This window comes from Lissotriton helveticus, chromosome 2_1 (assembly GCF_964261635.1).
Source record: "Lissotriton helveticus chromosome 2_1, aLisHel1.1, whole genome shotgun sequence".
Taxonomy (NCBI): domain Eukaryota; kingdom Metazoa; phylum Chordata; class Amphibia; order Caudata; family Salamandridae; genus Lissotriton; species Lissotriton helveticus.
This window is the reverse complement of record NC_136059.1, coordinates 1953400428-1953420004: the sequence shown is the minus strand read 5'-3', so window position 1 is coordinate 1953420004 and position 19577 is coordinate 1953400428. Positions and strand designations below refer to the sequence as shown.

The following is a 19577-nucleotide window of genomic DNA, read 5'->3' as shown; positions in this document are numbered from 1 at the left end:
ATAACCAGCACCAGTGCAATATTTATAGGCTAATCAGCCCTTAACTAATAGGGCAAAAAGCTGGCCCACCAATATAGCAAACCTATCAATCATATTGTTCCCACTTAAGATCAACACAACCTTTCAGTCTCTGGTAGTGCATACTGTTGGCGTAATTGTATAAAGGGAATAATGCCCTCTACATCAAAGATGTGCTCTGCTGCCTTGCATGGTGTTCCATGTCACACCTTAAATGCTTTGCCTTACATGCCTGTGAAAAAATCCCTATTCTCAAACAAGGGTGTCATGGGGAGGGCAATGTGGTAAGTTCTCTTCGAGTAGCTACACCATCCTACACCTCCATCACTGTCTCTGTAATTGGGGACTTCTGTAGGCTCCACTGCCTGTCTGATTTCTTTAAAAAGGGTACTTTCCAAAGGGGGAGCCTCGCTATCGCCCTGTCCTGGAATAACCAGTGCTTTTCTGGCTGTTCTCTATTCCATTCCACCAGGTATCGCATCTGAGCAGCTCGAAAATAATCCAGCAAGTTTGGGATCCCCAACCCTCTTTCATCGGGGCGCAGATAACCCAGCTCCCGTCGCAGGCGCTTTTGGGTTCCCGCACACACAAATTGTAGTATGTCCTTCTGTAGTGAAGCAAGTATGCATCTGGTGGGGAGACCGGTAGTGTCTGAAATAAATAGAGGGCTTTGGGTAGAATTGACATTTTTATAGCAGCAATTCGCCCCAGGAACGACAGGCAGTGGCGTTTCCAGTTGTTTAGATCTTCTCTAATTTGTCAGGACATTGCGGTTAATTCATTATGACCGTGCATGCAATTGTTGGAGCCAGTTTGATCCCCAGATATGGGATAGAGTCGTAGCCTGTGTCACTGGGAGACAATTTCACATTGCCGTTAAACGGCCGCGTGTATTAGATAATGAAGGGCCTGAGATTTGCCAACATTTACTTGGAAGCCAGATGACAGACCAAAGGTGGATAATTCCTCCAGAAAGGCTGGAAGCGACAGTTCCGGGGCCTCAAGTGATGCTAGTATATCATCACCGTAAAGGATAATTGAATGCTTCTCCCCTCCGAATAGAATGCCTTTATCGTTAGGATTGTCTCTAATCCACTGATCCAGTGGTTCAACATACAGGGCCAACAAAAGGGGCGACAAGGGGCACCACTCTCTGGTCCCCAGATGAATGGAAAAGGAGTGGAATGAGCTGCCATTTATCCTAACTGTAGCTGTGGGAGTGCTATAACAACTCAACACCCAGGCCCGAATCGGGTCCCCCATGCTAAAGTGAGTCCGCGTTCATTCCAGATATCTTCAATTAACCCGATCAAACGCTTTCTCGGCATCGACCGTCAGTAGGAGAGCATCCATGCCTGTGTGGTGGGCCTTATTGATTAAATGTAGGATCCGCTTTGTACTGTGACTGCTTTGGCGATTTTGATAAATCCTGCTTGATCCGAGTCTATAATAGTAGCCATCAGTGGTCCTAATCTTGTTTTGATTTGCAAATGGCTGGGTCCAAACTGAGGTGCCATGGTGTGCAAAATAACGATGGACTGGGATGCAGCCTTGGGTAATTGGCAGTAGTTGCGATTAATTCAAGCATTCCATCCTTCACTTTTTAATACCCTTCAATGCAATATGCTGCAGGCCACAGAGAAGCAGGGTGGCTGCTTACTTGTTTATTACAACCCCTGTTTACATTGGGAAAGACGAGGGGCCACAATCTTCACACCCACTATCATTGGGCAAGGCTGGATAGAACAATTATGCCCTCACTGGCGCAGTACTTGGGTGGAAGTAACTCTCGCAACACCGTGTGAGGGTGTTTATTTCATCCTCACATCCATCCCATATTATTCTACCTAGTACTGTCCTTTTTTATTTATTGATTGGTTGTATATAGCGCTAGCTAGACCCGAGGTATTAGAGCTCTTTGCATATAATGTGAGATTGTTTGATTGAAGTACATACATACATACAGACAAAGGAAATCACTCGGCAATCCTTGGTGATTAAGAGCCACAGCCAGTGAGTGCTATTTTAATAGTATGCATTGCTACTCAACTTGATTAAGACATCAATGTTCATATTTGTTTTTACAAGCAAAACATGTATTTTCCATTGATTTGCTAAAATGAATGCTTCACATTCACCATTCATGTATTTGTATCTGGAAAACATACGTGCACATATATTGATTGGTCTGTTCTTTTATTTTACAGCTTGGATCATCATCTTCTGTTCCTTTCACTTCTATATTCTCACAGCTGTTCATGACCGTCGTAGTTCCACTTATTATTGGTCAGGTAAGATTTTAAGATATCTCTAAACTGAGTTCTTCTGCACTGTAGTTACTTATGAGTTTGGCGAGACACTGAACTCACTCACCTGCTTAACCCAATGTTCTAGAGCCTCTGCTTGGGGTGCTGCTGATTATTTGGAAGAATTAACAGTAATGTTTCAAGGGTTTCTGTGAAATAAATATAGGTTAGAGGGATTGTGATGAGCCTTCAGAAGGTTATGAGAGGCAATACTCTCTTGTCTGCACCAGCACGTAGCTGAAGCTAGGGTGGGTGGCAGACTGGCAAATGGAGGTGCTCTGCTGGTTGTGGAAACGGATCTTCTGTAGTCTAGGAAAAGCATGGTCGTACTTTCAAGTACCCAGAAGACTTAGACACGTATTCTTCCCATATTTGTAGGCACTGTAGTAGCATCACTTCTGTGGCGACTGGATCTCTTTGCTACTCTATTTTCATTAGGAAAGCAGTGTGTTGGTTTTCTTTTGGAAAGCAAAGAGTTGGGAAAGAGGATGTTAATCTTGGAGGTCTTTGCAGCCTCGTTTTGCCAACCGCACTTCTAAGCAGACCAATCAGAATCATCTGTGGCGCCCTGGTCTCATTTTACAGGTGGGACACCAGCCTAATGTTACTTTGAAGAGATTTTAGGTTTATCACTGCTTCAAAAGGTCATTTCTTTGCCCGCCTAATTGCTGAGAGAATTAATCACTCACACTTAAAGATGCACTGAGCTGAAGGCTAGAAGTTCGAATTCTACGGAGGACAATTTAGGCACCCTTCTTCCTAATTTTGTTAATCTGATTACGATTGAATATGGCAATAATAACAACTACTATTTTGCAGCACTTAGAAATGGTAGAAGTATGGTATTGAAGAAGCATTATGTAAAAAGGTAGTACTAGTATTCGTGTGCTAAAGCCTAACTCCTCAGAACTCTTCTGCACCATTTGCTGTTTTCATATTTTAGTTTCTTCACAAGAATCATTTCAGTCAAAGTAGTGCATTGTAACTTATTGCAGACCCCTTAATGTCGGAATGAAGTGTAAGCATGGGCTATGAAACTTTTCAGAGGACCCCAGAAGATTAAAATATATGAAAATATTACTGAGGGCAAATTGTCATAACGAAAAATGCATTTTTTGTAACTTTCCACCCATCTTGGGGCCATATTACATATTGTGCGTTTGTGTTTTTGCACACCCAAGTCACAATTGTATTTATGAAGGGGTGACAGATGCTTGTGCATCAACTTCTGTAATACAAGTATCACCGGTGCTTTCATGAGAGGTGTTAGATTTGGGGATCTCTAGTTGGCACAGGTAGGTACTTGTGACAAATAGGGACCCTTGCCTCTAGTCAGGGTAAGGGGAAGTGCACTCCTAAAATAACCCCTGCTCACCCCCTTGGTAGCTTGGCACGAGCAGACAGGCTTATCTCAGAGGCAGTGTGTAAAGCATTTGTGACCACATAAAGTAACCCAGTGACAACACTACAAATGGACACCACACAAGGTTTATATCAAAAATAAGTATTCTTTATATAGACTTAACACAAGGCCATTAAACAACAGAAATCCACAATACTATACTTAAAGATGGTAGTTTTAGCTTAGTTCAGTTCTTAAGATGCGACACTTTGCGTCAATGTACCTTACGATGCATTGCTCTTCCACAACAAGTAATGTTGCAGCGATGGAAATGCGGCAAAGTTCCGGTGCAAAGAAATAAAGACGTGAAGATCTTCCAGATGCAACACGCTTCTCCGATGATGCGAGAAGTCTCGGCTCGATGCGTCAACTGCAGCGGCGACACCCTTGGTCAGCGATGCGACGGCAAGTGCTTCAGCTGCGACACTCTTCTCTGACGTTTGCGAGAAGCTTCCGCACGATGCGACAACTACAGCGGCGACATCTTTGTTCAGAAATGCGACGGCGGCCCGCTTCTCCGGGGATGCGAAGCGCTTTCCTCGATGCGGTGCAATACGACAGCGACAGCCTTGTTCAGAGATGCGACGGCAGCGACGGCGACATGCTTCTTCCTCGTTGCGAGACACTTCTCTTGATGCGGTGCAATACGACAGCTACAGCGACTACACCCTTTTTTTCAGAAATGCGACTGCGACACGCTTCCTCTTCGTTGCGAGACGCTTCTCTCAAAGCGGTGCAATATAACAGCTCCAGCGGCAACACCTTTGTTCAGAGATGCGACGGCAGCAGCAGCGACGGCGACACGCTTCTTCCTCGTTGAGTCGCGCTTCCAGCTCCTTGCGACATGCAGTCCCTCAGAAGGCCCAAAACAGCAGCAGGCGCTTCCAAAGAACTCTGGGGAGCTGGGGGATGAAGTCTGTTGTCCCTGAGACTTCAGCAGGAGGCAAGCTATATTCCAAGCCCTTGGAGATCCTTCACAAGTTGAAAGCAAAGTACACAAAGTTGTTTCACCCCTTTTTGACACTCAGGCAACCACTGCAGGCCAATCCCCCAAGCAGCACTTCAGCTTAGGGATAGTCTCTCCTCAGTTTCTTCAGGTTCCTTCTCCTCAGCAGAGGTTTCTTCTTGTAGTCCAAAAGTGATCTAATTTGTTGGGATCAGGGTCCCATTATTTATACCCCAAAATCCTTTGTCCTCTGAGGGGAGAGGGTTGCCCAGTCCAAACCAGTTCTGAAGCACTCTGTTTACAAGACTCCTTCTTTCCTTTCACAGTGCAGGGCAGAAACATCAGACGCCCAACGGGAGGTGGAGCCAGCATTGTAGAGGGAAAGCACAGCCCTGGAGCACTTTGTTGACAGGATTCCTTCTCTTCTTTCACAGTGTAGGGCAGAGACATCAGCCGCACCACAGGAGGTGGAGCCAGCATTGTGGAAGGCAGGCACAGCCCTATTCAGGTCCCAAGTGCAACTCCTCCCACCCATCTAGATGCAGATCTCTCTATTCACCACTGGGCTGACTCATTCTGTCTCTTGGAATCCCCCAGCCCTGTCACTCAACCTCCAGACAATGAATACACAACCTAGCAGAGGCAGACTTTGGATAGTTAGACAAGAAAATACCTACTTTCTAAAAGTGGTATTTTCAAACACAGAATTTTAAAACCAACTTTACTAAAATATGTATTTTATCATTCTGAGTTCAGGCATACTAAACTCGAATTTTTACCCTGTTCCCTGAGTCAGTTAGGATTATAAGAATGTAATAATCTAACTGCCCATTCTGGCCTATGGAGAACAGGTAGCCTTGCAATAGTGAAAAATGAAAATGGCTGTAATTCACTATCAGGACATGCCACACACACCTGGGCATGTCCTACCTTATACTTACAATGCACCCGCCCTTGGGCCTACCATAGGGGTGTCTGATATGAAGAAAAGGGAAGGTTTAGGGACTGCCAAGTGGGTGCACTGGCCCAGTCAGCATGGCAGCACCAGACTGCGCACAGGCTCTGCAATGGCAGGCCTTAGACACATTTTACAAGGCTGCTTCTGTGGAGGGCACGGCCAGTGCTGCAAGCCCACCAGCAGCATTTGGATTTACAAGCCCTGGGCACACTCAGTGCACTGTACTAGGGTCTGACAAGTAAACCAAACAAACCAATCATGGAATCACTGATCAATACAATAATTTACAGTAGGGAGCACATGCACTGTGGCATTGGACAGCAGTGGCACTGTGCCCAAAGAATCTAACACCAGCAAAAACACATAAGGTGTGCATCAAAAATGGAAGGGAGACCCACGTCAATGGTTCCAGGTCTAACACGTGTCCCCTCCGCTGAAATGTGGGGAGAACTACCCTAACTCCTGGGAGTTCTCATCACTAAGGCGGAAAAATCTGGACAGACCATCAGCGTTGGCGGGTTCTGTACCAGGGCGGTGTTCCACCGTAAAGTCCATACCCTGTAGGGAAATGGACCACCTCAACAGCTTTGGATTCTCACCCCTCATCTGCATCAACCATCTGAGGGGCCTGTGGTCTGTCTGGACCCGGAAGTGAGTCCCAAACAGGTATGGTCTCAGCTTCTTCAGTGCCCAGACCACAGCAAATGCCTCACGTTCAGTAGCACTCCACCTCTTTTCCTGTGGAAGTAACCTCCTACTGATGAAGGCTATGGGTTGATCTAGGCCCTCCTCATTCATCTGTGACAAAACAGCCCCCACACCATGCTCTGAAGCGTCTGTCTGAACGATAAAGTCTCTGGAGAAGTTGGGTGCCAGGAGCACGGGCGCCGTGCGCGTGGCAACTTTCAGGGCCTCAAAAGCTTTCTGACAGGTGTCAGTCCAAATCACTTTCTTGGGCTGCTTCCTGGAAGTCAGCTCTGTCAAGGGTGCAACAATGTTGCCATACCCCTTGACAAACCACCTGTAATACCCTGTGAGTCCTAAAAAGGCCCTCACCTCTGTCTGTGTTTTTGGGGGCTCCCAAGCCAGGATGGTTTCAATCATGGGTTTTAGGGGCGCCACCTGGCCGCTCCCAACTTGGTGTCCCAAGTTCACTACGGACCCCTGCCCGATCTGGCACTTACTCGCCTTGATCGTGAGGCCTGCCCTCCGCTGCGCCAACAACACTTCCCAGAGGTGGCTCAGATGTTCCCAACTGGCGCTGAACACTGCAATGTCATCCAGGTATGCGGCACTGAACTCCAGTCCAACCAACACCTGGTTGACCAACCTCTGAAAGGTAGCAGGGGCATTCTTCATCCCAAAGGGCATAACCCGGAACTGGAAATGCCCATCTGGTGTGGAGAATGCTGACCTCTCCTTTACCCATCAGTCAAGGCGATTTGCCAATACCCAGACGTCAAATCAAACGTGCTGTGGCACCGTGCAGCCCCTAGCCAATCAGTGAGCTCATCAGCTCTGGGTATGGTGTGCGCATCAATCTTCGTGACTGAATTGAGCCCTCTGTAGTCCACACAGAACCGGAGTTCGGGTGTGGCACCTTGCGCTGCAACCTTTGGGACCAAGACCACAGGGCTGGCCCAAGGACTGCTAGAGGACTCCATCACCCCTAGCGCAAGCATCTTAGAGACCTCCTCTTTGATGCAAACCCTCACCCTGTCAGTTACCCTGTAAGCTTTGTGCTTCAGGTAAGCTGTCTCCTGTGTCCCCATCATGGACGCACCAATCTGTGACACCAGGAACCAGGGAGACCAGATCAGAAAACTGTCTCAGCAACTGGCGGCAGTCATTCTGTTGCTCTGGGATCAGGATGGAAGAGAGGTTAACACCATCCACTGAACCGTCTTGCTCTGTTGCAGACAGGAGATCAGGAAGAGGCTCAGTCTCCTCCTCCATTCCAGCATCTGTTGCTAAGAGCATGCCCACTTCAGACCTCTCCAAGTGGGGCTTAAGGTGGTTGACATGTAGGACCCTCAAGGAGTTCCTGGGTGACCGCAAGTCCACCAAGTAGATAACTGGACTCTTGCGCTCCACAACCTCAAATGTTCCGGTCCACTTACCTTGGAGCACGCAGGGCTCCACTGGGGCCATGACCCACACTTTTTGACCTGGTTGTAGCTCTACCAGAGTGGCATTCTGGTCATACCATCACATTATCTCCTCCTGGCTGGCTTCCAGATGCGCCTCAGCGAGTTGCCTGAAACGCCTAGTCTGGTTCCTGAAGGCCAGCATGTAGCAATATTCATCCCGGGGAGGTTTCCTGGGAGATTGCTCCCAGCCTTCTTTGACCAGACTCAGAGGTCCTCTGACTGGGTGTACATAGAGAAGCTCAAAGGGACTGAACCCTAGAGATTTCTGTGGCACCTCACGGTATGCAAAGAGTTGGCATGGTAAGAGGGACGTCCCACATATTTCTCATGGGTTCCTCAAGACCCAGTATCATGCCTTTCAGGGTTCGGTAAAACCTTTCAACCAACCCATTTTTTTGGGGGTGGTAAGAAGTGGTAAACTTCCTCCCACTCTTTCCACTTGCATGGCAAGTCTGACATGTCCTGCAATGAGTGTCTAAACTCGTGCGCATTTGGGGCCAATGAAAGTGGGTGACAAGCCTCTCAAAGGTCTTGTCCTGCCCCAAATGTCCTGCCAATGGCAAATCATGAGCCAGCCCCAGCAGGAAGGCTCCGAAGCTCTGGGGTACCACCAGCACACAGGCTGACCCAGGCTCAGCAACCTTAGGCTCACTATACAGGAGACCATTCTCCCAGTAGATCCAATGTGATCCTGACTGATCACCTGCTCCCTGGCTTACAGCCTGTTGCCGCAAGCCCTCAAGAGAAGGGCATTCTTCTCTGCTCCTTGCAAAATTCTTCCCTGGAGGGGTCTCCTTCTTGCTGACAATGGGTCCGCTCAGGCAGGTCCCCCAGTTCAGCTACCTGCTCCGCGGTAGGCTCCAGGGCATCCCCCGCAGGGTCTACCTCCTCCCGGGCCCTGGGAACTTCGGGGGCTGGTTTCCCGCGCCCCCTGCCTCTTCTCTCTAAGGCAGGTTCCTGGGTCTCCCTCTCGGACATCAGGTCCTCTTGAGCACCCCTACTAGCTGCCATTGACCGGGTGGTCATGCACGCCCGGTCAGGCAGACCCGCCATCTTCAAGTGAGTACTCTTCTCCACCTTTTCCCAGGGTGAGCTCTCTAAATCGTTCCCCAACAAACAGTCAACAGGCATGGCGGGCCTCACAGCTACCCACTCAAAGGGAACCTGAGCCATTGGACAATGGCTCTCTGATGTCGGCGGCAACAACTCGGCAAAATGCATGAGACACAATCTGCTCTTGAGACACCAGGTGACACCTGACAGCTGTCACGCTGGCTCCTGTATCTCTAAGAGCCTCCACCTTATGGCCATTGATGGTCACACACTGCCCATATGTCTTAGTGTTCCTAGGCAGTTGAGTCTCTGGGACCACCTCACAGTCTCCTAAAGAGACAAGGGTCATTTCTGCGGGAGCCCACCCACCTTGGACACAAATCTCCTCCCCCAAGGCTACACTCGCCATCTGCCGGGGTGGAGCACCAGTGGGTGCTGCTTTTCCAAATAGGCAGCACCTGGAGTCACTCTCCTTGTGACCCAGCTCGCCACATTTGTTACATCTCAAGGGTCCCTGGGGAACAGGTTTACCTGTCGGGACCCCTTGCTTTCTCTCAGGGGGAGGCTGGGAACCTTTCTCTTGGTTCCCTTGGGGACTACTTTGGGGACCTTTGCGGAACTCCTTTTGTTTACCCTTGCCCCCCCACTCTTCTGCGGGGGACCCTGCCCACCTTTGGCTGAGTCTTGCATGTGACCCTTGTGGACCCTGGTGCTCACCCAGCAGTCCGCCTCCTCTGCAAGCTTCCTAGCGTTAGTCAGCTTGCAATCAATCAGGTGCTGGCGCAGCTCTGGAAAACAATTACTAGGCAAGTGCTCCCATGCAATCAAATCAAGAAGCCCCTAAAAATCATTCACTTTGCTGCCCTTCACCCAACCATCCAATGCTCTGCAAAAGAAAGTGACATATTCCACCCAGGTAATGTTCTCTATCTTCTTACAAGACCTGCACATCTCCTTATAGAGTTCAGGGGTCAGACCACACCTAGACATTAATGCATCCTTCATGTGGCTATATGAACTGTGGACTTCAGAAGGCAAGTCTAACAGTCTATCCTGCCCCTTACTAAGGAACCTTCCCCACAACCCCGCTCCCCAATCTCTCTCAGGGACCCGGTTGGAAGACATGGCTACCTCATAGGCTCTGAACCACTGCCCAATATCATCATTTTTATAAAATTCTTTCACCACATCTCTAGGAATATACACTCTAGATTCCACAGGCACTAACGGTACGCTGCCACCAGAGGGAGTAACCTCTAAACTCTTGGTTTCAAATTCCAACTCCCTCAAAACCTTTTCATGTTCAAACTGCAATTTCTTTTCCTCTATGTCTAATTCCTATTTTCTATCTCCAGTTGCCTATTCACCTTAAACTTTGTTATCTCCATTTCGTGCCTCCTAGATCCCTCTCTGTCCTCCAGCTCTTCTGGAGACAGACTCTTGCCTGAAGCACTACTACCTACGGGGGAAGGTGTTTTCCTTCCTCCTTGACACACTGGCCCTTCCAGCTGTACATCTGCATTGTCATCCCCCTCCTCATTCTCAGGGCTTTCCTTGCTTCTACCCAGGCCCTCAGCGCCTTGTAGAATTCTTCCTTCCTGTTGAGCCCAAAAGTGGAATCTTGAATTTCTTGCTGAAGTACTTCAGATGTCTTACTGTGTAGCTTTCCAGACTTTCCTCTTCCCTATCACAATCAATAGAGGCTATGGATTCTGCTCTCTCCATGACAACGGAATCTGGCATCTTTCAAAAATAGAAAATCCCAAAAAGGAATCTACCACAAAGTATGTGGTTGTGTTATGGTCTGCACTCACTAAGTAGTGTTCACCAATCACTGTACATGAGTCACAAATGCAAGTCCAGAATCCTCACCGCTGACCACCAATGTTAGATTTGGGGGTCTCTAGTTGGCACAGGTAGGCACTTGTGACAAATAGGGGCCATTGCCTCTAGTCAGGGTAAGGGGGTACACTCCTAAAATAACCCCTGCCCACCCCCTTGGTAGCTTGGCACGAGCAGACAGGCTTATCTCAGAGGCAGTGTGTAAAGCATTTGTGACCACATACAGTAACCCAGTGACAACACTACAAATGGATACCACACAAGGTTTATAAAAAAAATAAGTATTCTTTATATAGACTTACAAGACCATTAAACGACAGAAATCCACAATACTATACTTAAAGATGGTAGTTTTAGCTTAGTTCAGTTCTTAAGATGCCACACTTTGCGTCCATGTACCTTACGATGCGTAGCGCTTCCACAACAAGTAATGTTGCAGGGATGGAAATGCAGCAAAGTTCTGGTGCAAAGAAATAAAGACGTGAAGATCTTCCAGATGCGGCACGCTTCTCCGATGATGCGAGAAGTATCGGCTCGATGCGTCAACTGCAGCGGCGACACCCTTGTTAAGCGATGCAACAGCTGCGACACTCTTCGACGTTTGCGAGAAGCTTCCGCACGATGCGACAACTATAGTGGCTACATCCTTGTTCAGAAATGCGACAGCAGCAGCAGCGACGGCGACACGCTTCTTCCTCGTTGAGTCGCGCTTCCAGCTCCTTGCGACATGCAGTCCCTCAGAAGGCCCAAAACAGCAGCAGGCGCTTCCAAAGAACTCTGGGGAGCTGGGGGATGAAGTCTGTTGTCCCTGAGACTTCAGCAGGAGGCAAGCTATATTCCAAGCCCTTGGAGATCCTTCACAAGTTGAAAGCAAAGTACACAAAGTTGTTTCACCCCTTTTTGACACTCAGGCAACCACTGCAGGCCAATCCCCCAAGCAGCACTTCAGCTTAGGGATAGTCTCTCCTCAGTTTCTTCAGGTTCCTTCTCCTCAGCAGAGGTTTCTTCTTGTAGTCCAAAAGTGATCTAATTTGTTGGGATCAGGGTCCCATTATTTATACCCCAAAATCCTTTGTCCTCTGAGGGGAGAGGGGGCTTTGCCCAGTCCAAACCAGTTCTGAAGCACTCTGTTTACAAGACTCCTTCTTTCCTTTCACAGTGCAGGGCTGAAACATCAGACGCCCAACGGGAGGTGGAGCCAGCATTGTAGAGGGAAAGCACAGCCCTGGAGCACTTTGTTGACAGGATTCCTTCTCTTCTTTCACAGTGTAGGGCAGAGACATCAGCCGCACCACAGGAGGTGGAGCCAGCATTGTGGAAGGCAGGCACAGCCCTATTCAGGTCCCAAGTGCAACTCCTCCCACCCATCTAGATGCAGATCTCTCTATTCACCACTGGGCTGACTCATTCTGTCTCTTGGAATCCCCCAGCCCTGTCACTCAACCTCCAGACAATGAATACACAACCAAGCAGAGGCAGACTTTGGATAGTTAGACAAGAAAATACCTACTTTCTAAAAGTGGTATTTTCAAACACAGAATTTTAAAACCAACTTTACTAAAATATGTATTTTATCATTCTGAGTTCAGGCATACTAAACTCGAATTTTTACCCTGTTCCCTGAGTCAGTTAGGATTATAAGAATGTAATAATCTAACTGCCCATTCTGGCCTATGGAGAACAGGTAGCCTTGCAATAGTGAAAAATGAAAATGGCTGTAATTCACTATCAGGACATGCCACACACACCTGGGCATGTCCTACCTTATACTTACAATGCACCCGCCCTTGGGCCTACCATAGGGGTGTCTGATATGAAGAAAAGGGAAGGTTTAGGGACTGCCAAGTGGGTGCACTGGCCCAGTCAGCATGGCAGCACCAGACTGCGCACAGGCTCTGCAATGGCAGGCCTTAGACACATTTTACAAGGCTGCTACTGTGGAGGGCACGGCCAGTGCTGCAAGCCCACCAGCAGCATTTGGATTTACAAGCCCTGGGCACACTCAGTGCACTGTACTAGGGTCTGACAAGTAAACCAAACAAACCAATCATGGAATCACTGATCAATACAATAATTTACAGTAGGGAGCACATGCACTGTGGCATTGGACAGCAGTGGCACTGTGCCCAAAGAATCTAACACCAGCAAAAACACATAAGGTGTGCATCAAAAATGGAAGGGAGACCCACGTCAATGGTGCCAGGTCTAACACGTGTCCCCTCCGCTGAAATGTGGGGAGAACTACCCTAACTCCTGGGAGTTCTCATCACTAAGGCGGAAAAATCTGGACAGACCATCAGCGTTGGCGGGTTCTGTACCAGGGCGGTGTTCCACCGTAAAGTCCATACCCTGTAGGGAAATGGACCACCTCAACAGCTTTGGATTCTCACCCCTCATCTGCATCAACCATCTGAGGGGCCTGTGGTCTGTCTGGACCCGGAAGTGAGTCCCAAACAGGTATGGTCTCAGCTTCTTCAGTGCCCAGACCACAGCAAATGCCTCACGTTCAGTAGCACTCCACCTCTTTTCCTGTGGAAGTAACCTCCTACTGATGAAGGCTATGGGTTGATCTAGGCCCTCCTCATTCATCTGTGACAAAACAGCCCCCACACCATGCTCTGAAGCGTCTGTCTGAACGATAAAGTCTCTGGAGAAGTTGGGTGCCAGGAGCACGGGCGCCGTGCGCGTGGCAACTTTCAGGGCCTCAAAAGCTTTCTGACAGGTGTCAGTCCAAATCACTTTCTTGGGCTGCTTCCTGGAAGTCAGCTCTGTCAAGGGTGCAACAATGTTGCCATACCCCTTGACAAACCACCTGTAATACCCTGTGAGTCCTAAAAAGGCCCTCACCTCTGTCTGTGTTTTTGGGGGCTCCCAAGCCAGGATGGTTTCAATCATGGGTTTTAGGGGCGCCACCTGGCCGCTCCCAACTTGGTGTCCCAAGTTCACTACGGACCCCTGCCCGATCTGGCACTTACTCGCCTTGATCGTGAGGCCTGCCCTCCGCTGCGCCAACAACACTTCCCAGAGGTGGCTCAGATGTTCCCAACTGGCGCTGAACACTGCAATGTCATCCAGGTATGCGGCACTGAACTCCAGTCCAACCAACACCTGGTTGACCAACCTCTGAAAGGTAGCAGAGGCATTCTTCATCCCAAAGGGCATAACCCGGAACTGGAAATGCCCATCTGGTGTGGAGAATGCTGACCTCTCCTTTACCCATCAGTCAAGGCGATTTGCCAATACCCAGACGTCAAATCAAACGTGCTGTGGTACCGTGCAGCCCCTAGCCAATCAGTGAGCTCATCAGCTCTGGGTATGGTGTGCGCATCAATCTTCGTGACTGAATTGAGCCCTCTGTAGTCCACACAGAACCGGAGTTCGGGTGTGGCACCTGGCGCTGCAACCTTTGGGACCAAGACCACAGGGCTGGCCCAAGGACTGCTAGAGGACTCCATCACCCCTAGCGCAAGCATCTTAGAGACCTCCTCTTTGATGCAAACCCTCACCCTGTCAGTTACCCTGTAAGCTTTGTGCTTCAGGTAAGCTGTCTCCTGTGTCCCCATCATGGACGCACCAATCTGTGACACCAGGAACCAGGGAGACCAGATCAGAAAACTGTCTCAGCAACTGGCGGCAGTCATTCTGTTGCTCTGGGATCAGGATGGAAGAGAGGTTAACACCATCCACTGAACCGTCTTGCTCTGTTGCAGACAGGAGATCAGGAAGAGGCTCAGTCTCCTCCTCCATTCCAGCATCTGTTGCTAAGAGCATGCCCACTTCAGACCTCTCCAAGTGGGGCTTAAGGTGGTTGACATGTAGGACCCTCAAGGAGTTCCTGGGTGACCGCAAGTCCACCAAGTAGATAACTGGACTCTTGCGCTCCACAACCTCAAATGTTCCGGTCCACTTACCTTGGAGCACGCAGGGCTCCACTGGGGCCATGACCCACACTTTTTGACCTGGTTGTAGCTCTACCAGAGTGGCATTCTGGTCATACCATCACATTATCTCCTCCTGGCTGGCTTCCAGATGCGCCTCAGCGAGTTGCCTGAAACGCCTAGTCTGGTTCCTGAAGGCCAGCATGTAGCAATATTCATCCCGGGGAGGTTTCCTGGGAGATTGCTCCCAGCCTTCTTTGACCAGACTCAGAGGTCCTCTGACTGGGTGTACATAGAGAAGCTCAAAGGGACTGAACCCTAGAGATTTCTGTGGCACCTCACGGTATGCAAAGAGTTGGCATGGTAAGAGGGACGTCCCACATATTTCTCATGGGTTCCTCAAGACCCAGTATCATGCCTTTCAGGGTTCGGTAAAACCTTTCAACCAACCCATTTTTTTGGGGGTGGTAAGAAGTGGTAAACTTCCTCCCACTCTTTCCACTTGCATGGCAAGTCTGACATGTCCTGCAATGAGTGTCTAAACTCGTGCGCATTTGGGGCCAATGAAAGTGGGTGACAAGCCTCTCAAAGGTCTTGTCCTGCCCCAAATGTCCTGCCAATGGCAAATCATGAGCCAGCCCCAGCAGGAAGGCTCTGAAGCTCTGGGGTACCACCAGCACACAGGCTGACCCAGGCTCAGCAACCTTAGGCTCACTATACAGGAGACCATTCTCCCAGTAGATCCAATGTGATCCTGACTGATCACCTGCTCCCTGGCTTACAGCCTGTTGCCGCAAGCCCTCAAGAGAAGGGCATTCTTCTCTGCTCCTTGCAAAATTCTTCCCTGGAGGGGTCTCCTTCTTGCTGACAATGGGTCCGCTCAGGCAGGTCCCCCAGTTCAGCTACCTGCTCCGCGGTAGGCTCCAGGGCATCCCCCGCAGGGTCTACCTCCTCCCGGGCCCTGGGAACTTCGGGGGCTGGTTTCCCGCGCCCCCTGCCTCTTCTCTCTAAGGCAGGTTCCTGGGTCTCCCTCTCGGACATCAGGTCCTCTTGAGCACCCCTACTAGCTGCCATTGACCGGGTGGTCATGCACGCCCGGTCAGGCAGACCCGCCATCTTCAAGTGAGTACTCTTCTCCACCTTTTCCCAGGGTGAGCTCTCTAAATCGTTCCCCAACAAACAGTCAACAGGCATGGCGGGCCTCACAGCTACCCACTCAAAGGGAACCTGAGCCATTGGACAATGGCTCTCTGATGTCGGCGGCAACAACTCGGCAAAATGCATGAGACACAATCTGCTCTTGAGACACCAGGTGACACCTGACAGCTGTCACGCTGGCTCCTGTATCTCTAAGAGCCTCCACCTTATGGCCATTGATGGTCACACACTGCCCATATGTCTTAGTGTTCCTAGGCAGTTGAGTCTCTGGGACCACCTCACAGTCTCCTAAAGAGACAAGGGTCATTTCTGCGGGAGCCCACCCACCTTGGACACAAATCTCCTCCCCCAAGGCTACACTCGCCATCTGCCGGGGTGGAGCACCAGTGGGTGCTGCTTTTCCAAATAGGCAGCACCTGGAGTCACTCTCCTTGTGACCCAGCTCGCCACATTTGTTACATCTCAGGGGTCCCTGGGGAACAGGTTTACCTGTCGGGACCCCTTGCTTTCTCTCAGGGGGAGGCTGGGAACCTTTCTCTTGGTTCCCTTGGGGACTACTTTGGGGACCTTTGCGGAACTCCTTTTGTTTACCCTTGCCCCCCCACTCTTCTGCGGGGGACCCTGCCCACCTTTGGCTGAGTCTTGCATGTGACCCTTGTGGACCCTGGTGCTCACCCAGCAGTCCGCCTCCTCTGCAAGCTTCCTAGCGTTAGTCAGCTTGCAATCAATCAGGTGCTGGCGCAGCTCTCGGAAAACAATTACTAGGCAAGTGCTCCCATGCAATCAAATCAAGAAGCCCCTAAAAATCATTCACTTTGCTGCCCTTCACCCAACCATCCAATGCTCTGCAAAAGAAAGTGACATATTCCACCCAGGTAATGTTCTCTATCTTCTTACAAGACCTGCACATCTCCTTATAGAGTTCAGGGGTCAAACCATACCTAGACATTAATGCATCCTTCATGTGGCTATATGAACTGTGGACTTCAGAAGGCAAGTCTAACAGTCTATCCTGCCCCTTACTAAGGAACCTTCCCCACAACCCCGCTTCCCAATCTCTCTCAGGGACCCGGTGGGAAGACATGGCTACCTCATAGGCTCTGAACCACTGCCCAATATCATCATTTTTATAAAATTCTTTCACCACATCTCTAGGAATATACACTCTAGATTCCACAGGCACTAACGGTACGCTGCCACCAGAGGGAGTAACCTCTAAACTCTTGGTTTCAAATTCCAACTCCCTCAAAACCTTTTCATGTTCAAACTGCAATTTCTTTTCCTCTATGTCTAATTCCTATTTTCTATCTCCAGTTGCCTATTCACCTTAAACTTTGTTATCTCCATTTCGTGCCTCCTAGATCCCTCTCTGTCCTCCAGCTCTTCTGGAGACAGACTCTTGCCTGAAGCACTGCTACCTACGGGGGAAGGTGTTTTCCTTCCTCCTTGACACACTGGCCCTTCCAGCTGTACATCTGCATTGTCATCCCCCTCCTCATTCTCAGGGCTTTCCTTGCTTCTACCCAGGCCCTCAGCGCCTTGTAGAATTCTTCCTTCCTGTTGAGCCCAAAAGTGGAATCTTGAATTTCTTGCTGAAGTACTTCAGATGTCTTACTGTGTAGCTTTCCAGACTTTCCTCTTCCCTATCACAATCAATAGAGGCTATGGATTCTGCTCTCTCCATGACAACGGAATCTGGCATCTTTCAAAAATAGAAAATCCCAAAAAGGAATCTACCACAAAGTATGTGGTTGTGTTATGGTCTGCACTCACTAAGTAGTGTTCACCAATCACTGTACATGAGTCACAAATGCAAGTCCAGAATCCTCACCGCTGACCACCAATGTTAGATTTGGGGGTCTCTAGTTGGCACAGGTAGGCACTTGTGACAAATAGGGGCCATTGCCTCTAGCCAGGGTAAGGGGGTACACTCCTAAAATAACCCCTGCCCACCCCCTTGGTAGCTTGGCACGAGCAGACAGGCTTATCTCAGAGGCAGTGTGTAAAGCATTTGTGACCACATACAGTAACCCAGTGACAACACTACAAATGGATACCACACAAGGTTTATATAAAAAATAAGTATTCTTTATATAGACTTACAAGACCATTAAACGACAGAAATCCACAATACTATACTTAAAGATGGTAGTTTTAGCTTAGTTCAGTTCAGTTCTTAAGATGCCACACTTTGCGTCCATGTACCTTACGATGCGTAGCGCTTCCACAACAAGTAATGTTGCAGGGATGGAAATGCAGCAAAGTTCTGGTGCAAAGAAATAAAGACGTGAAGATCTTCCAAATGCGGCACGCTTCTCCGATGATGCGAGAAGTATCGGCTCGATGCGTCAACTGCAGCGGCGACACCCTTGTTAAGCGATGCAACAGCTGCGACACTCTTCGACGTTTGCGAGAAGCTTCCGCACGATGCGACAACTATAGTGGCTACATCCTTGTTCAGAAATGCGACAGCAGCAGCTCCGATGGCGACACGCTTCTTCAGGGATGTGAGGCGCTTTCCTTAATGCGGTGCAACACGACAGCTACAGCGGCGACACCCATGTTCAGAAATGCGACGGCAGCAGCAGCGATGGCGACACGCTGCCTCTTCGTTGCAAGACGCTTCTATTGATGCAGTGCAATACGACAGCTCCAGCGGGAACACCCTTGTTCAGAGATGCGGCGGCAGCAGCAGCGACGGCGACACGCTTCTTCCTCGTTGAGTTGCGCTTCCAGCTCCTTGCGAAACGCAGTCCCTCAGAAGGCCCAAAACAGCAGCAGGCGCTTCCAAAGGACTCTGAGGAGCTGGGGGTGAAGTCTGTTGTCCCTGAGACTTCAGCAGGAAGCAAGCTCTATTCAAAGCCCTTGGAGATCCTTCGCAAGTTAAAAGCAAAGTACACCAAGTTCTTTCTCCCCTCTTTGTCAGTCAGGCATCCACTGCAGTCCAATCCCCCAAGCAGCACTTCAGCTTTGGGATAGTGTCTCCTCAGTTTCTTCAGGTTCCTTCTCCTCAGCAGAGGTTTCTTCTTGTAGTCCAAAAGTGATCTAATTTCTTGGCATCAGGGTCCCAATATTTACACCCCAAAATCCTTTGTCCTCTGAGGGCAGATGGGCCTTTGCCCAGTCCAAACCAGTTCTAAAGCACTCTGTTTACAAGACTCCTTCTTTCCTTTCACAGTGCAGGGCAGAAACATCAGATGCCCAACAGGAGGTGGAGCCAGCATTGTAGAGGGAACGCACAGCCCTGGAGCACTTTGTTGACAGGTTTCCTTCTCTTCTTTCACAGTGCAGGGCAGAGACATCAGCCGCACAACAGGAGGTGAAGCCAGCATTGTGAAAGGCAGGCACAGCCCTATTCAGGTCCCAGGTGCAACTCCTCCCACCCATCTAGATGCAGATCTCTCTATTCACCACTGGGCTGACTCATTCTGTCTCTTGAAATCCCCCAGCCCTGTCATTCAAACTCCAGACAAGGAATACACAACCTAGCAGAGGCAGGCTTTGGATAGTTAGACAAGAAAATACCTATTTTCTAAAAGTGGTATTTTCAAACACAGAATGTTAAAACCAATTTCACTAAAAGATGTATTTTTATCATTCTGAGTTCAGGCATACTAAACTCGAATTTCTACCATGTTCCCTGAGTCAGTTGGGATTATAAGAATGTAATAATCTAACTGCCTATTCGGGCCTATGGAGAACAGGTAGCCTTGCTACACTGGAAAACGAAAATGGCTGTAATTCACAATTACGATATGCCACGCACACCAGGGCATGTCCTACCTTATACTTACAATGCACCCTGCCCTTGGGCCTACCATAGGGTTGTCTGATATGAAGAAAAGGGAAGGTTTAGGGACTGGCAA

General features: G+C 49.3%; 1 protein-coding gene across 1 annotated transcript in view; it reads left to right on the top strand.

Moving 5' to 3' along the window:
- SLC10A7 (solute carrier family 10 member 7) overlaps positions 1 to 19577 on the top strand; it is a 757514-nt gene that overhangs the window by 576185 nt on the left and 161752 nt on the right. The window contains exon 7 of the mRNA XM_078676893.1: positions 2226 to 2309. Within this exon, the coding sequence (XP_078533019.1) occupies positions 2226 to 2309 (84 nt within the window). The remainder of the gene's footprint in view (positions 1 to 2225; positions 2310 to 19577) is intronic.